General features: G+C 39.7%; 1 protein-coding gene across 5 annotated transcripts in view; it reads left to right on the forward strand.

Annotated features, from left to right (window-relative positions):
* HERC1 (HECT and RLD domain containing E3 ubiquitin protein ligase family member 1) overlaps positions 1-18,033 on the forward strand; it is a 3,987,333-nt gene that overhangs the window by 2,710,228 nt on the left and 1,259,072 nt on the right. For all 5 annotated transcript variants that reach the window (XM_044077739.1, XM_044077741.1, XM_044077740.1 and 2 more), the window contains exon 51: positions 12,234-12,439. In XM_044077739.1, coding sequence (XP_043933674.1) covers positions 12,234-12,439 — 206 coding nt within the window. The remainder of the gene's footprint in view (positions 1-12,233; positions 12,440-18,033) is intronic.

An 18,033-nucleotide genomic window follows, 5' to 3' on the forward strand; every position in this document is an offset into this window, starting at 1 on the left:
TGATCCCAGAATTTTATTCTTTTGTTTCCTTCACCATTAGACTGACTGTTGAATTATTTTCAAAAATGGTATAACTATTAGTCCTTTTTGGATCTGCTGTTAGTTTAGGATCATTGCCAGTATTCTTTGGCATGGTGGAAGTTTCCCTAGCCTAGAAGTAAGATTCACCTTCTCACCACTAGCTGTGCTGCAGTTTCTAATAGACTGTGCCTTATTGTTGGAATGTGAAACTCAACTTGCAGTCACCTGTGGTTCAGAGGAGGTAAAGTACTTGTCAGAATTTACTTAATTTAAATCTCATAGTGTTAGGTGTAGTCCTTCCTCCTCAACCTTCAAGCACTAAAATGCATCCTGTGGGCATGGCCATTCCTGGTGAGGTAGACAGTTGTTTGGTAATTTGGTACCTGAACAAGCAAATGGTACATTTCATTACTCCTTTAGTAAGAAGCAGTGCAGGTCTTACACTGGCTACCAACCAAGGCATTTTTCTGGTTATCTGGTAGCAGTTCATATTCTAAGGGAAATAGAAATCACAGTATACCTCCTGATTCATAGTATGAACCTTCTTGTAGAACTGTTTCTCTGGATATATTGCCACATGTAAAAAGGGTTTTGCACCCATACATGCCAACCTTCTGCTTGAGCAACTCACTGTCAGTGCATTGGGAACTCACTAGTTCCATTGCTATCTGTCAGTAGTTGTTAACCCAGCAAGCTAGCAACAACTGCTTTTTCCTTTTCTCATTTATTTATTTATTTTTATTTTACATTTGTTAACCAGGCTAGTCTAACTGGATATATTTCCATTTTCAGTAGAGTCCCGGGGAGAAAAGCTCCAGTAGTAGCAAATAGAAATTAAAATCAATGTTGTTGCATAGTAAATTAAATGATTTCAATAAAAATACAAGAAGTAATAATAAAATAGGTATTTACGCTAGAAAAAGTGACAAAGTATAAGATAAATTATTATACAGTATGATTCATGAGGAATTTCAGTACATCAAACAGGATAGATTACATCAGTATGTTGATTTGAGTTCACCAGTTACAGTTCTGCTTCCAAGGAGTGAGCATTAAAGTTTTGGTAAATTTAGTAGGAAGAGGAAATATCAGTAGTGAAAGCAGAAGGTTAGTCAGGGTTGCTGCAGGGGCATAACCAGTGTGTTTTGATGTGTCGTTTGAGGTTTTGTGTAAAGAGAGGCAAGGAAGAAAGTAAAGTTAGTTCATTGGGCAGTAGGTTCCAGTTTTTTCCCCGCTGTGTTAGAAAACAGGGAATCACCAGCCAAGTTGTTAGACTTGCTTATGCTGGCTAGAAGTTTGCTAGAAGAGCATAGTGAATTTAGATTTTTGTAGGGGATTATGAGATTGGAGAGTATAGGAGTGCTGTTAGGTTGGTAAAATATCTTGTGGGCAATGGTGAGTTTGGAGAATATCAGATGGTTTTGAAGTTCAAGCCAGCCTAGCTGCAGTAGATTCAGACAGTGGTGAGTTCTAAAGGGATTGCCAGTGGCAAATCTGGCGATGTTATTATAGGAATTAGCTAGTTTGATAAGATTATTTTTCTTTAGGTTAGTGTATAGATATAGATATATATATATATATATATAGATATATGTGTATATATATATGTATATATATATATATATATATATATATATATATATATATATATATATATATATATATATATATATGGGTGAGGCGTACAGAAGAGTTGAGATTAAATGGGAGTGAGCAGTCTTGGTTCTGGCTGTCGGAGTTAGGAAAGGTTTGATTCTATATAAGGAGTCCATTTTTCTGTTGACAGTTTTTATGGTGTTGTTTATATGGCTATCAAAATTAAGGTTAATGTCAATAGTAATTCCTAACAATTTAGTGGTAGAGTCGGGGGATACAATAGTGCCATTATTGGAAATGACTGAGAAATCTATGGGGGAGGACTTACTGGTGGGTGTAAAGAGAAGGAGCTTAGTTTTTTTAGCATTGAGAAGGAGGCAACATTTCGAGAACCATGTTTCTACTATTTTAAATACATTCTGAGTTAGAGAATGTAGTTCTGATGGGGAGTTTGCTGAGCATATTAGCGTAGAATCATCTGCATATTGAATGCAGGTGGCTTGAGGAATTGCTACATGGAGGTCATGGATAAATAGTGAAAAAAGAAGAGGTCCTAGAATAGAGCCCTGAGGGACTCCAAGGGTGACTGGCAGGAGGGATGATATATTATTTCCCAGAGAACTGCCTGTTGCGTATTGCTAAGGTAGGACCTGAACCATTGAACAGCCTGAGAGTCAAGGAAAAGGGATTCAAGAATGTTTATAAGAAGGGCGTGGTTTACCATGTCAAAAGCTTTTGAGAGGTCAATAAAGAGTGCAGATGAGAGGTTGTTTTTATTGCGATTTCTATTGATGGCAACTGTAAAGGATAATAGGGCAGTTGTGGTACTATGTGATGGCCTAAAGCCATGCTGGCAGTTTGCTATTATGTTATGTTGAGATAAATGGTTTAATAATTGTTGGTGAATGCATTTCTCCATAATTTTTGCTAAGAGTGACAAAAGATCATTTGAGTTAACACCTTTGTGTAGGGGGATAATATGGGAGATTTTCCAGATGTCTGGAATGGTTCCCTCCTTAATGGTTCTATTTATGAGGATGGATATAGGGTAGGCAATTAATTTGGCTGCTGTTTGCAGGTATTCAGATGGTAGCTGGTCAGCAGAAGGAGTACAAGGCTTAAGTTTTTGGATGAATTTGTAGATGAGAGTAGTAGAGATGGGTCGCAGATGGAATGTTGGTAGAGTGCCAGGTATGGTGGTGGGAAGGCTTGAGTTATCTGGGATTAGTTGACTGGCTAGCGATTTTATGGTCTCTGTGAAGGAAGTATTGAAGGCATTGGCAGTTCGATGGGGGTATTTAAATCGGCCTCTAGTGGGATAGGTGTACGAGAGTAACCTGTGAGAAGGACTTTATTGATACTAGACGAGAACTTCTGGGGATTGTTATGGTGAGTTTGCTGTAGTTTACAGTAGTAGTTCTTTTTGTCTGTAAGTATTGCCTTTTTGTACTTTTTCTCAACTGCCTAAAATTTTGCTGCTCAGAGATATTTTTGGTAGCTCTCCACTTAGCCCAAGACCTGTTCCTAAGCAAAATTTTCTGTCTGGTTTCTTTAGAAAGCCAGGGGGCTGGTTTTGACTTCATTCTGATAGACCGTTTAGGTGCATGCTTATCAAGGATTGCTAAGAATTTAGAGTTAAGATACTTAACAGTCTCTTCAAGTGGGAGAGTTTTTAAAGGGTTCCAGTCACAGGCACTTAGTTCATTTTGGAATAATGGGTTAAAGTGTTTGTTGGTATGTGCAATCCTATATGTGTGTGGGGGGGGTATCATTTTTTTGCCTTATAATGTAGGTCAAAGTATGATCACTTACATCGTCTGGCAGAGTTCTTACCTTATAAGCTTGTTTCTGTCTATTTATAAGTATCCAGTCTAAGGTGCTCTCTTTTTTTTGTTTGGTTTGTTTATTCTGGTTGAGGAGGTGATAGTTTGACTAAAGCCATGAAGGTTGATATGGGAGGTAGGATTATCAGCGTTGACACCTTTCCAGTCAGTATTAAAATCACCTAGTATTATTGTTTCTTGTGGGTAAGTTGAGGACACCCAGCTTAGAATATCCTCTATTGTACTGATATTATTACCGGGAGGTAGTAGATACAGATGATGTATAAAGATTTGCTAAGGTTGATTTGAAATCTGGAGATAAGGACTTCTGCCTTACTATCCTGAGGTGGGTTGTATGGTAAGGAGGAGATCTGAAGTCCATCTTTGAATAGAACTGCTACTCCACCACCCTTACGTTTTATCCGGTGTTGTCTCAATATATTATATCCTTGGGGAATGATTTCATTGTCTTTAGTTCCTGGCTTTAATCAACTTTCTGTCAGACAGAAGATGTCAAAGGAGTGAATATCTAGAAGGGCATGGGAGATGGGCTACTTTGTTATTAATACTGCAGATATTAAGATGTCCTATTAGGAAAGAGTTAGGGAGTTTAGGGTGGGTAACTAGGGTAGCGGGATTGGTAGGGCCAGGGTTAGGGTGGATGTCACCGTATTTTAAGGAAGGATTATTTAGTTTTAATGTGGGATTATATATAAAGCTAGTTTGATATTTCACTTTCTTTACTGCGAGTTGATTGTATTTAATGTGGGAGAGTCTATGGTATTTAGCTAGTAGATAGCTGGGAATGGAAGTGATATTTGTCTGACTATTGGTGAGTATAGGAGTATGTATTGCTGTTTGTTTTGGAGAGTAGTTAAAATGGTAGTAGTACAGTTTTTCAAAGGAGGTGAGGAGGTAGGCTGAGATGAGGACAGTTGAAAGTATAGATATGAATATTGGCTTGGTTATATTAGTTTTGATTGCTATAGGCATATTGTTGAGATTACTTATAAAACGTTTAAGGAGTTGGGTCTGACATTAATAAAAATAAGGAGGTATTGGATAAGGAGAGACTTGAGATGAGGGAACTAATACTTATTAGATACATGAAAAAGGATATGGTAAATTACTGTAAGGAGTGGCTCATTGTAACTGATAGGTAAAAGTAGGGGCGTGGCTAATTTATGTATACTGGTTGGTGTATAGGATTGGTAGGTTGGGAGAGAGGGTGTGGTTAAGGAACTATAAGTTTAGGACCACTTGGGGTGGGTGGAAATTGGGGGAGGGGGAGGGGAGCAGAGTGAGCCCGCAGGGTAAATGGAGCGGGTAGAGCTACTTTGTGGTTGCCTATCAAGAGACTATCAGATTTGTATTGATATGCTGCAGGTATTTGTTAAGGTTAGTGGCACTTTCTGGCCAGTAGTTTTATAAAAAATGTAAGGTGGGTCCTCTTCTCATTCTAGTTTTCAGAGGAAAAAAGGCACTTATTTGTAAGGCAGTTTCCTGTACACAGTAGTGTGCTGAAAGCTACAAATTGTATTACATTAGCTTAACTAGCTGTAAGCCTCTTTGCCTTTATGTCAGAAGGGAGTTACTCCTTGTCACCTTTTTGGGGAGTTACTTTTGTATTCTACTCAGACTAGCTTCGCTGGGAATTTGGTTCTAACAGCTGAGATTGGTGAAAGCAAAGGAGAGTGTATATCCTAGGTTCTGCTGAGTTATATTAGCCTGACTAGCTGTATGTCTTCCTACCTTATTGCCACCTTTATTTGATTTGGGGAGATGCTAAATTATTCAATTCAGACTAGGATCGCTGAAATTAGTTTTAACAGGTGAGACTTGACGGACCATAGGAGCTTTGATGTCCAAGGTTCTGCTGCCATGTAGTGGCAAGAATAGGGAACTACACTGATTCACCTTAGTTAGGAATTAAGGATGGATGTAAATAAAAAAAAATGAGGTGAAACAGCCTGGGGAAGTACCGCGGGTGTGCTGGCCCTTAACAATGGGTTTAAAAAAGACATTCACTGAGAAATACACCAACATCACTTAATTGTAGGCTATCACCTACACTTTGAGCTTGAAGGAAGCATGTCTTGTTAGTCCAAGTATGGGCTGCAGATTGGGTTTTCCTTGGGTGCAGTTGTTGGTCTTTAAGTTTCTAGATATCAGGAGGGGAGACAGCCCGGGTTACAGCACAAGGCTTTCAGGCTTGGCATTGGCATAGCCCAGCTTGATTGTGATATTTCTCTCCAGTTCATTTTTAAATCTGACAATATGTCCACCAGAAATAGCTTTTACTACTGTTGACTTTCCATGGGCTACATGGCCAGTCGTTCCTATGTTTATAGTGGCTTGTCGACTAATGACTTCTGGAGACAGTGCTGTAAGTTTAGAGGTATCCATGTTATTAAGATCTTGCTTGGCCAAATTCGGCTGTCATCTGCTTGACCCCCCGCGTTTGTACCACTAGTTGAGCACAGGTCATTAGCAACAACTGCTTTCTCCTGTTCTCATCTGCCTGACCACCCACGTTTGTGCCACTAGTTGAGCACAGGTCATTTGGGTCATAGTCGGAGTTTCATCTCTTATTTCCTACAGGGCTGGGCTGTCTGTTCACAATTTTAAGAAGAACAGTAGCCATTCTGGTCAAAGCACTGTGGCCAAAAATGGAGAAATTCATGTTTCTCAAATCGCTTTTTGTGCTAGAAACCATCAAAACAAGGAACAAAATGCAGCTTAAACACAAAAGTCCAAGAAAACATACTAAGTAAGCTCTGGAAATAAAACAACATAAGCTTTCACATTATAAACGCTTTATTGGATGCATAAAAGTAAGTTAATCGAGCACCTACGTTTATGTGGCAATCATCTGATCAGACTAGCCAATCATTTGAGTACAGTGTTAGACATTCTCCAGATTTGACATTAAAATACTTTGCATAAGTGCACATAAAAACACTCACAGTTGTCATTTCACAATAAAGTGTTTCTTCCTCAGTATTGGTTTAGTACTAGCAGCAGTGTTTAAACTAGGCTTTTTTTCATTGACATTGCCATCCATCTGTAGTTAGGGTTGCCACTTGTCCTACATTGTGCACAACGGTCTCTATTTGGGCATTTGCACCCTGCAGAAAACATGAAAAATGGCAAATGCAATGAGAATTTAAGGTAAAAAATATATATCTTAAGTTTTCTCTGACTGTTGCACAAAACAATTGTTTTGTATTTGAAACACCCATATATATGAAAGAACAACTACCCAAACATAGACTGGGAGCATTACTCTAGCTCCAACACCCTAGCCCAAAGGTTCCTAGAATTTATAAACTCAAATGCTATGGAACAACTTGTTACCACTCCCACAAGAGGGGAAAACATACTGGACCTGATCATCACCAACATGGGGACTCTGTGCTCCAGACCAGAAGTGTATCCCTCACTGGTAAGATCAGACCATAAACTAATATCACTGGATATTCACATCCCGACCCCACCCCCTGCCCAGAAAACCACAGTGAAAAACTTCTCTAAAGCAAATTTCACACTCCTCAAAACTGAGGTGTAATCCTTCAAAGCCCCCGGGCCTGTGGAAAATACGGCCCAGACCGCAGAATCCTTTATAAACGCATTCTATGAACACCTTCAGGAATGCATGGATCATGCGATCCCAAATAAAACCAAGACCCAATCCTCCAACGGCAGACGTCCTGTCTGGTGGACCCCAGCCATAAACAAACTATACAATAGAAGGAGGAAGCTACTAAATGATAGAGCAAAATCCCAAAAAGGGAAGGTGTCACTGATCAGTATTAGCAAAAAACTACGGGCACTCATAAAATTGTCTAAGGCCAGCTTCGAGAGAAAAATTGCACAGGACACTAAGGATAATCACAAGGCTTTCTTTAGTTATGTTAGGAACCTGGGTGGTAATTCCCAGATATGCTCAGAATTAGTCCAAAATGACAAAAAATACACTGAACCCACAGACATTGCCAACATCCTAGCTGACAGGTTCAGCGCAAACATCTCCCCCCCACTTCCCACCAAAAGGGCAAATATCTATCCCAGCAGAGTGCTGCCCCCCCTGACATCTCAGATGCTCAGGTAAGAGCCGCCCTCTCCAAAGCAAAAAACACAGCATCAATGGGACCAGATGGTGTCCCGGGCTGCATCCTACATGAACTCCAAGAAGAGCTAAACCCAAACATAAAACTACTGTTCAATCTCAGCCTTACTACAGGATATGTGCCCAAAGAGTAGCATACAGCAACAGTGGTCCCTCTCCATAAAGGTGGTGCCTCAACGGATCCTGGAAACTATCGCCCCATAAGCCTGACTAGCTTGGTCTGCAAAGCTATGGAAAGGATCATCATGGACCTCATAAATAAAGATATTGGGGACCTACAGGCACTGGATCCTACCCAGTTCGGCTTTGTTAAGGGCAGATCCTGCCTCTTAAACCTGGTTGATTTCTTTGAAACAGTCACCAAGGCCATTGACGAGGGGAAGGTGGTCCACACAGCGTACCTGGACCTCGCAAAAGCCTTCGCTGCAATACCCCACTCGGGCATTATAGATAAGCTCACCAGCTTAAATATAAACCCCTATGTCACTAGATGGATACATGGTTAGAATTGCTGGAGCCATGTTAGACTCCAAACCAGTTACAAGTGGTGTCCCACAAGGCTCAGTCCTGGGACCTCTCTTGTTCGGTATATATTTCTCGGAGGTACAGGCCAACACGGAAGGACTGTGGCTGACCAAGTTTGCAGATGACTGCAAACTGGGCGCCATAATCGACTCTCCAGCCGACACAAGCATCCTCCAAAAGGGCTTCATAGAAACAGACAACTGGTGCCAGAGCCATGGCCTCAAGCTAAATGCCAAAAAGTGTATAGTCATCCCCTTTGGCAAAAACAAAGTGCCCACAAATTACCACATAGGTGGTAATCCATTAAGTACAGAAGAAGTAATTAGGGACCTGGGGACCCAAGTTGATGGCAATCTCTTATTTGACAACCACGTGGCCAAAGTGGTTAGAAAAACATTTTATATAGCCCACCTAATCATGAAGGGATTCACATCTAGATCAGAGGAGGTCATCGTGCCTCTTTACTCATCCCTCATCAGGCCCATAATTGAGTACAATGCCCCTTTTGGGATGTACCTTACCAGACACCTGCAGCAACTGGAAAGACCCCAAAAGTACCTCACCAAGAGGATCAAAGGGCTCAAACAGATGCCATATACTGCCCGGTTAAAGAAACTCCAGCTGTACTCAGTGGCATACCGCCTGTTCAGAGGCGATCTGTACCTGACGTATAAAGCCATGTCCAACCCGGAATTAATGGACATGTTGCACCTCAGAAAATCCAAATCCCATCGAGCTACGCGCTCGAGAGACTTGAACCTCAGCACTGAAATAAATAGGACATGCTGGAGGGACAGATTCATAACCCAGAGGCTCCCTTCACTCTGGAATAAAATCCCAGTCCAGGTTAGGCAGAATCCCAGAGTAATCTTGATGAGTGGATGGGAGATCGTAGGTTTACCCCGGGTATCACTTCTGTGTCACTGTTAGACAGAGGCACAGTATACTAACCTCGAAAAAGGGCATAGCAAAATAAATTTAAAATGGGTGGCAAAAGCCAAACACATTCTGGCTAGGCTTATAAATGCCCTAGGGCAGATAGCCTAGTATGAACCTATGAACAGAAATAACTCACTTTTTGAAAAATGTTTTTTCTTTTTATAATAAAGTAAAATCCATTCCTTTGCACTAGTTGTGAGTATGGTTTGTCCTGTAAAATTACATTCTACTTTGGGCATCTGAAAAGGTGGCAACCTTGTCTGCTGTAATCATGTTGAGCTGTTTCCAGAGTCTGGTCTCCTGGCCCGTAGGGTATAGATCAGTCTTTCCAGTGGCTGTGAACATAAAACAGTGTTCTGGAGAAATTTCAGTAATGTGCTTTGTGAAAGCATTAGTCAGAACACCAGATCTGATAACAGAATAATGTTCTACTGGGGAAATTTCAGTAATGTGCTTTGTGAAAGCATTAGTCAGAACACCAGATCTGATAACAGAATAATGTTCTACTGGGGAAATTTCAGTAATGTGCTTTGTGAAAGCATTAGTCAGAACACCAGATCTGATAACAGAATAATGTTCTACTGGGGAAATTTCAGTAATGTGCTTTGTGAAAGCATTAGTCCAGAACACCAGATCTGATAACAGAATAATGTTCTGCTGTCTGAGTCCCCCCAATATTCTAAGGAAAAAAACCTCTGATCTTCTGCCAGACCCGAGCCCTGCTGAAAAAGAAAAGAAGTCACACAGATTACTGTTTTAGGCATTGTGTACTATTACTACTGTGTGCTGCACATATTTGGTTGTTGTTGTGCCACTATTTTTTTAAAAGATACTTGCAAGAGAAAGATGTCCGTGAAGAATCTGGAACATCTACTTCCAGCAGTAGTTTGTCAGACTAGAGACAGCTGAGTAAGAACTGGCATTCATTACCATTAGTAGCTTTTATCATTGCTTACTCGTATAGTAACAGACTGCAGATTGGCTAGCCATGACCTGTACTGCGTAAGAAAGTACAGTGGGAAGTCATGCTATATTCATAACATTACATCTCACTTCCAAGGTGGGTTACAACTTTTTTTAAGATACTTTATTTTAGCTTTCATTAGCACATTAATTATACTAACAAAATAATTAGCTTTAAAGTGTTTTAAATGAAAGATATTTTTTTTGTTTTGTTTTAAAATCACTTTCTGTGATTTTAAAAGAAAAAAAATATATGTATAAAGAGTATGTGAGTTATCTTGGTATCTATATTTCTGTCTTTGTCTGCTACACTAAATTGTCACCCACATAAAACCTACATTACACTCACTAGCCACTCACCTTTATTGTGGTTTGGGAAGGGAATTTTGTTGCCAGACAGACCTTAATGATGGCTGATAGTTGTGTGTTGTACACAAGCAGGTGAGCACATTGATAATGTATTTGAAATATTTAACCTTTAGTGTATTTTCTTCCTCTTGAACTTGTTTTTCATGCTAGATATTTGTATTGCAGTCATTCTGATATACATTCCAAAAATAAGACTTTCTTTGGTGAACTGCCCTCCAAGGAGTCCTTACTTAAATCCTGTCATCTTATTTTTGCCTGTGATCGTTCCTTTTCGCAGAATACCTGTGCTTTGATCACCTCATTGCATAACTTTACTAAGTGTTTGCAGTGTGGATCCGTGTCTACATTGCATAAATGGTTTACTGTCCTCCAAGGCATCTTTGCATAAAGCATTTCATCCTCTTTTGCCTTTGCTTATTTCTTTCCTCGGAATATCTATTGCAGTAAACTTTTTTATATCCGATGAAGCGTATAATTTATGCACCTTCCCCCATCACAAATATCATTTAATGTCAATGAGTGGCTCTTGCAGCAATTTGAAGCAGTCCTGCATTAATATATTTGTTAAGCATCCTCTCCGTCTTTGGCCAAATGCAGTTGTCAGATGTTGTCTGTCAGTGCCTGATTTTCAGAAGTGTCTGCCCTGAATCTTAATTATTGATTATTTTGTGATGTTGCTGTAAATACTGCAGCCAGCTGTTTTCATCTTTTTTTTTTCCTATTAGTAATTCACAGTGGAAGTGATCTCGCTAAAGCTTTACACATTTATGAAGCTTTAAGTGTTGAGGATTTTTAATTTGTCATCACCCAGTAATGGTAACCTTAATCTTTTTCAAATACAGCAGTTTCCATATTATTTTTGCAAGAGGTGTGGCATTGTCACTACTTTGAAAATTCTCTCTCCCTTGTAAAATAAGTGATAAAACAGTGAAGGTTAAAGTCAGTAAATAAAGCTAGAAGTTACCTGGTAATACAAACTTTATCTGTGCAGCTGTGTCAGCCAACTAAATGATGGCAGTTTTTAAAAAGTACTCTTGATTTCAGGAGAAAAAAAGGCTGTAACCAAGTCCACATGCCACTAGTATCCTGTCTTCATCCATAAGATTTTAACAGTTCAGAGCTGTTGAGGGAGAATCATTGTGGTGCAAGTTCAGTATTGCGAACAGCTCCATGCAGGTTATCAGTAAAGTTTTATTTGTAGCGTACTTCAATTCTTTTGGAGCAGTTTTAATAAGGACATAGGATTATTTGACTGATATACAACAGCTTGTACTAAAGCTTTATGTTGGTCACTGAAGAATCCTCAATATGTATATTACAGTAAAGGGGGGGGGGGGGTAATCTGAGTTAGATATCCACATAAACTTGCATTTTAATACAGTAATATATTGGGTGATTTTACAAAAATAAAAACAATGAATAGTGTTCATGGCAGGAGGTTGGAAGTAGTGAACTGGGAGTGACTGATTGTAGTAATGGCAGTAGCTGTGCAGAACATATTTCAGTAAATCCTTTTGAGAAAAGATATATAATCGAAAGCATACATGAGTGTGAATGGTATAGAGGATGCTAATAAAATGTAAAATCAAAGTTCAGATGTTTTCATCTTTATAAAAAAATGCTGCAAAAAATAACCTTTGTTCTTAATTTGAAAATATTACAGCTTTGAATCTAAATTTATTTCTTTCTGCTCAAGCTGAATTTTTGATGTTCTCTTCATGTGCCAGTTTTTAGAAGATGTGAATAATTCCATTTTTTTCATATAATGTATATATTTTTAGCTGTCTTCTGTCAGTTATCTTATTTTGTTTGAGCAGGTTTAGTTGCCAATCTGAATGCCCATCCTTCCTATGATCCTTCTGCTGTAGGCCCTCTGGAGCTCGCAAATGCCTTGGCAGCTTGTTGCCTCTCCTCAAGGCTGTCCTCTCAGCACCGGCAGTGGGCAGCCCAACAGCTGGTGAGAACTCTGGCAGCACATGATCGGGACAATCAGAGCAGACCTCAAACCTTTGCAGATATGAGTGGAGATCTTCGAAAATGTTCTTCCATCAAGCTGGAAGCTCATCAAAACCGGGTATGTAAAATTTTCAGTATAGACCCAGTGAGAAACAGTTAAGCAAGTATAGGATGTTATGAAATGTGGTTGATTTTCTGGTGAAACAGTGATTAACTAATGAACAAGGGGAAGGGATTTATTATTTCCAAAGAGGATATATAGTAAGGTGGACTACAACGTAAAGTGATCAAAATTGAGACTTTGTAAACATCTTAAATCATTGCACTTTAATCTGTAATATGGGATTACATACATTAACAGAAAAAATAAACTATAAAAGTTTCAGTTGTTGCAGTCATGCAGTGTGTGTGTGTGTGTGTGTGTCTCTCTCTCTCTCTCTCTATATATATATATATATATATATATATATATATGTAAATGTATACATACATACATTTTCCCCTTAACAATTTTCATTCACTTTAACATTACATATGTTGTTCAGCTTCTGCCTTGCCTAAACCTCTCACCTCCTGAACATTATTGTGCATGCATTGTTACAATAAATTATATTTACTTCTATGAAAGTTATTGTTCCCTTTCCAAAAAACCCACTAGTTCTTCTATCTCCTTTTCAGTATCAAGAACTTCCTTTACATTTAGAATAGATTTTGGTTTCTTTTTTCTACAGATTGCTTTTTTGACAGCCAGTAATAATAAACTTAGTAAGACCTGCTATGTTTAGGCACTTAAGATCCTGTATTTCAGCTCAATTGAGTCTTGTCTTACATACATTTGTTCCTCCAACATTTCTGTTAGAATACTCCATATGAATTTTTTAAAGTCTGCCAGCTCATAAGATTCCTAAAATGAAAATGTCCCTGATTATGCCATTCTTCCCTTCCTTACCATACCTTCAGCATTTACCTGAAGAAAAATCCTCTGAAGTCCGCTTGGGTTTAAAATTATCTATGTAAACAGTACATTGGAAAAACTGTAAACCACCTGGTTTGTGAGTCTGCAGATTTCTTCCCATTGTTCCCTTGAAAACTGACTTTCCCTTCTCTTTTCACAGTCTTTTGTAATCACTGATTAACTCTCACAGTTAATGATTCTTGTAGATGATATGCAATATTTTGTATACCCCGCTAATTATCCTTTTTTTTTTTTTAACAGCAGCTTCTGTTCTAGACTCAACTAAACATTTCTACCAGAGCTGGTCTTTCACTCTGCCTTCCCCATCCCCCTCTGTTGTCCTGTAATCTGCTAGTAATTCCTGATAGGGAAGGCAGTCTATAACTTGCAGTCCAGAGTTTGGCTTAGCCTCAACTACTCTTTTACTTTTCCTGCCCAAGATATTTGTTCCCAGTACCTTGGTTCTTTTGCTGGTTTCCTACAGGTAATTCCGACCCCTCTTGCCTGTTTTCTGTACCCCTGTTGGTAAAATCCTTTTCCATTCCCACAGTGGCTTAGTTCTTCACATGCGTTCTCCTACTGTATGAATGTAATATTTTGCTTGACTTATATTTTCCTAAAGGACTTCCATAAAAATTCCGGTCTCTGCCTCTCAAACTCCCCCCTCTCCTATTCATTGTCATCATTTTCCATTTTGATTTACAACCTCTTGCTTGGGATATGCCTATGTATATGACTTTTGACTGTGTGAAGCTCCGAAGTACCCCCTTCATGTCAGGTCAGCCTTAACTACCTTGTTCTATGAGTAGAATCAGCTTATTCCATTTAACTTTTGATTTCTTCCTTTCTGAAATGCATTCTTTGAGCTGTACCAATTGTTATCCATAACTACTTCTCTAGAACAACTTCTCTAGTTGATAAAAATATCCCTGTCCTGTATATAAGAATAACGACACAAAACCTTTTCATTGATTGTATCTTACTGTTCATATCTGTAATGAGGAGCATCCATTTTTTTTGGATTATATTTAGTTTCTTCCAATATCCTTAGCTTCTGGAACCAGAATAATTTTTAATCATTACACTTAAGTATTTTATCTTATGCCTCCATAAGTATGGGTATTATTGAACCGATTCATAAAAGGATACATCGTTTACTTCTTTAGCCTTTGTTTTCATCATTTATTTTATATCTCAAAAAGATTTGAAACCTTCTCAAAATGTTCCACATCGCCAAAATGCCTTTTTCTAGGTATGCAAAATAATGTCATCCGCATATAAAGTTAAATCTTTCTCAAGTGCCACACTAGTTATTGTATTGTTATAGACTGAATCTGCAAATCCTTTATTTTCTTTGCCAGTGACTTTAAATATAAAGCAAGCAACAGTGAGGAAAGTGGACGTCCCTGCCTGGTTGCTCTGTTAAAACTGAACTTGTCAGAGAGGAGTCCTCCCACCTTAATTCTTGCCTCTAGTCCTTCATATATCCTCCTAATTAACCATATTATTCTTCATGTCCAACTGGGTCAGTAAAACTGTCTCAGTTTATGCAAGAACATGGTAACCAGACTCACCTAATACTTAGTGTGATATTCACCATGACTGTAACTTATAGGCCATCTAGGGCAGTAGCAATGCAGTAAAATATCTCTTCTTTCAGTGCAATACATGGAAATCCATAAATTAACCATAGTGCAATACTCTAATGTTCACAATGCAATACACAATGTCTCTTTCTGTGCAAGGATCAATGCAGTGTCTTAACCAAGTACCCATGCAATACTAAAGTCTCGTGCAAGTAAGCGTTCAGTTCAAAAAGTGTTAAAATGAGTTTCTAATTATGTACAATATTAGTCTGTCTACCTGCATGTCTGTAATGTAATAGCCAGGCGTTATATGTGTAAATTTCTGTGAAAATAGTCTATATGTTGTCTGCACATTGAGTCTGGAAATACGGAATTTCATTCAGTTTTTGCACTTTTGTGATTTCTGAATGACAATAAAGTTTACTTTGACTTTCAGGGAATGCAAGTTCTACATTTGCTGTACTCATAAAATCCCATCTGACTCTATTGAATGCCTTCTCTCTGTCAAGACCTGCCAACTATTGTAGTGTTTTCTTGCAGTGTGCTTCACCCTGAATAATCAGTGTTTTGCTAATATTGTCAAATGTTTGCCTTCCCCCCTCAGAACTACAGTGATCCATATTTATCAGTATGGTAAACCTGTACCATTCTTTTAGCTACTGCAGACATCCAACTTTTCTATAACCCCTTTTTTTCCCATTTTTGCTCATGGGATTGGGATGTTACATTAACACTGACCGTCATCTAGAGCCAATGTTTACACTGCCAGGTAGCCTGGCTACCCTGCCATGGTTGTTGTTCTGTACTTCTCATATACACACTCACTTATGGTCAATTTAGTGTGTCCAGTTCTCCTACTGTTTGTCTTTGGAATGTGAAAGGAAACTGGAGCACCTTGATAAAAGTACTCAGACACAAGGGTGATATTCAGACTCCACACAGAAGGCTAGCTACCTGATAATCTAACCAGGGAACCTTTTGCTGTGAGTTGGCAATGCTATCTGATGTGCCATTGTGCTACTGTATACATAACCATTGTAAAATTATTAAAAAACACAAAAAAACACTTCAAAAACAGATGCAAATCTATTAAAACTGTTGGAGTGCTTTTATTTTGAGGTAAATAGATCTTCATCAGAGTAACAAATGTTATTAAAGCCAAAAAGGCCAGTCATGCCATGATCCCATGATTAACAAATTATCTCATACTTAAAAACATACAAATTCAAAATAAGTAAATACATTGAGAAAACATGCTAATGTATAAAATAGCAGGTAACAATTTCAAAAAGCATTTAATATTCATTATTTCATGAAGTCCCAGAAATTTGTCACCAGCTAAAAGAATCTGTCAACATAGCTTCTTTACTTTTAACATATTCAACTCCATTTTTGTAATTATCACTTCCTACATCATTTATAATGAAAACAAAATGCTTCTCTGTGAATTCATGATCTGAAGTAGTTAACTTAATTTTATCTGCAACCTGTGGGTATACGGATCCATATTGGATCCGAGCTGGCAACTTTTTTCTAGCATCTGCTCCAAGCTCCTCCCCTTACCCATAATGCCCTACCATCTCCTATCTTCCCCCAGATCTCATTTGCCGAGCCAGTAGTGTGCATCGTGGTCCCCTTTGCTCTGAGCTAAAAAGGGATAGTAAGTGGAAACTTTTCATTATATCTAGTGTGCTTGTGTAGGATTACCCTTCCTCCCCTTCTGTAGTAACACGTTGGTCGTTAGTGTAAAAAAAAAATTTTTTTTGGTAGTAGAATAGTTCTCAGGCCTGCCCTTCCCTACCTGTGTGTGTGTGTTTTTTTGTTGGGAAGGTAGTACCTTTACCTTTGAGTACAGGACTATGGCTGATCAGCCAAAGCCTGTATTCAAAAAGTGTACAGTGTGTGGCCATAAGCTTTCCCCTGCTGATGGTCACACTCTGTGTGTGATATGTCCAGGAGTGGCACATTTATCCACCCAGTGTGCTATCTGTTCAGGCTTCAAACCCAGGGCCCTTAGGGATCGTAAGGCCAAGCTAGTTACCAAAGGCCTTCTCCCCAATGCCATGCTGGATTCTGCCTCTGCCTCGGTCGCTAGTGCACCTCCCCAGACAGGGACTCCACCTCCCTCTTCGTCTGGCGATGGGTCCTCTAAGGACAGATCTTCGGTCAGCAAGGCTGACAGAGATAAAGAAAAAGAGAAGGAAAAGGAAAGATGCAGAAAAGAAAGGGAGAAAAAGAAAGGCATCTCAAGAGATCCCCAGACAGGGAGCTCTTTCTCAGCCCTCCATCCAAGACCATGAGGCCTGTTTCTCCTCGGCTCCGGTCACCGTGTTTCTCACCGGAGCAGTTGGAACATTCGGACCCGAGGCCCTCCACCCCTCTGCGCAGACCAGCCAGATCTGAGTCGGTGGCCTCTTTGAGGTCGACTCGGAGCCTGTTGGACATGTATATGGACAGGATGATGCGGAGATTTCTTCAGACCCAAATTCAGATGGGAGTCTTGCCAGGTCCCTCTCCCTCTGGAGGGGTGACCTCCATGCTTCTTTTCTGCCCCATCTCTCCTTCCCCGATCCGTGTTTCCGCTTCGGGGCTTTTGGATCCGAGGTTCTTCGGAGCTGGTAGCTCAGTGCCAACGGTTCCTCCAACCTCTACTCCGGCTGTTACCTTGAGTTCCTCGGATCCGACTTGCTCTAGAGGTTTCAAAGCTGCTTCTCAAATGAGCCATCGAAAAGGTTCCCCGTGATCAGTCCGGATTAGGCATCTACTCAAGGTTCTTTTTGGTGCCAAAAAAGACGGGAGACCTCAGGCCCATTCTAGACCTGTCAACATTAAACCTGTCGGTAGCAAAACAGAAATTCCGGATGGTCACTCTACAGTCCATTCTACCTTATCTCCGAGAGTGTGACTGGATGTGCTTGTTAGACCTTCAGGATGCTTACTACCACATCAAAATACACAGAAGCTCCGGGAGGTTTCTGCACTTCTGGCTGGGAACCATTCACTTTCAGTTCAGGATCCTACCCTTTGGTCTCACCACAGCCCCCAGGGTGTTCACCAAGGTAATGGCAGTTGTAGCGGCCCACCTGAGGCTTCAGGGTATTCAGGTGTTTCCTTACCTGGATGACTGGCTCTTCGCTGCGCACAAAAGCACCACTTGTGTCTGGCCTGAGA

This window comes from Protopterus annectens, chromosome 7.part0, assembly GCF_019279795.1.
Source record: "Protopterus annectens isolate FY-2018-M chromosome 7.part0, PAN1.0, whole genome shotgun sequence".
NCBI lineage: Eukaryota > Metazoa > Chordata > Ceratodontiformes > Protopteridae > Protopterus > Protopterus annectens.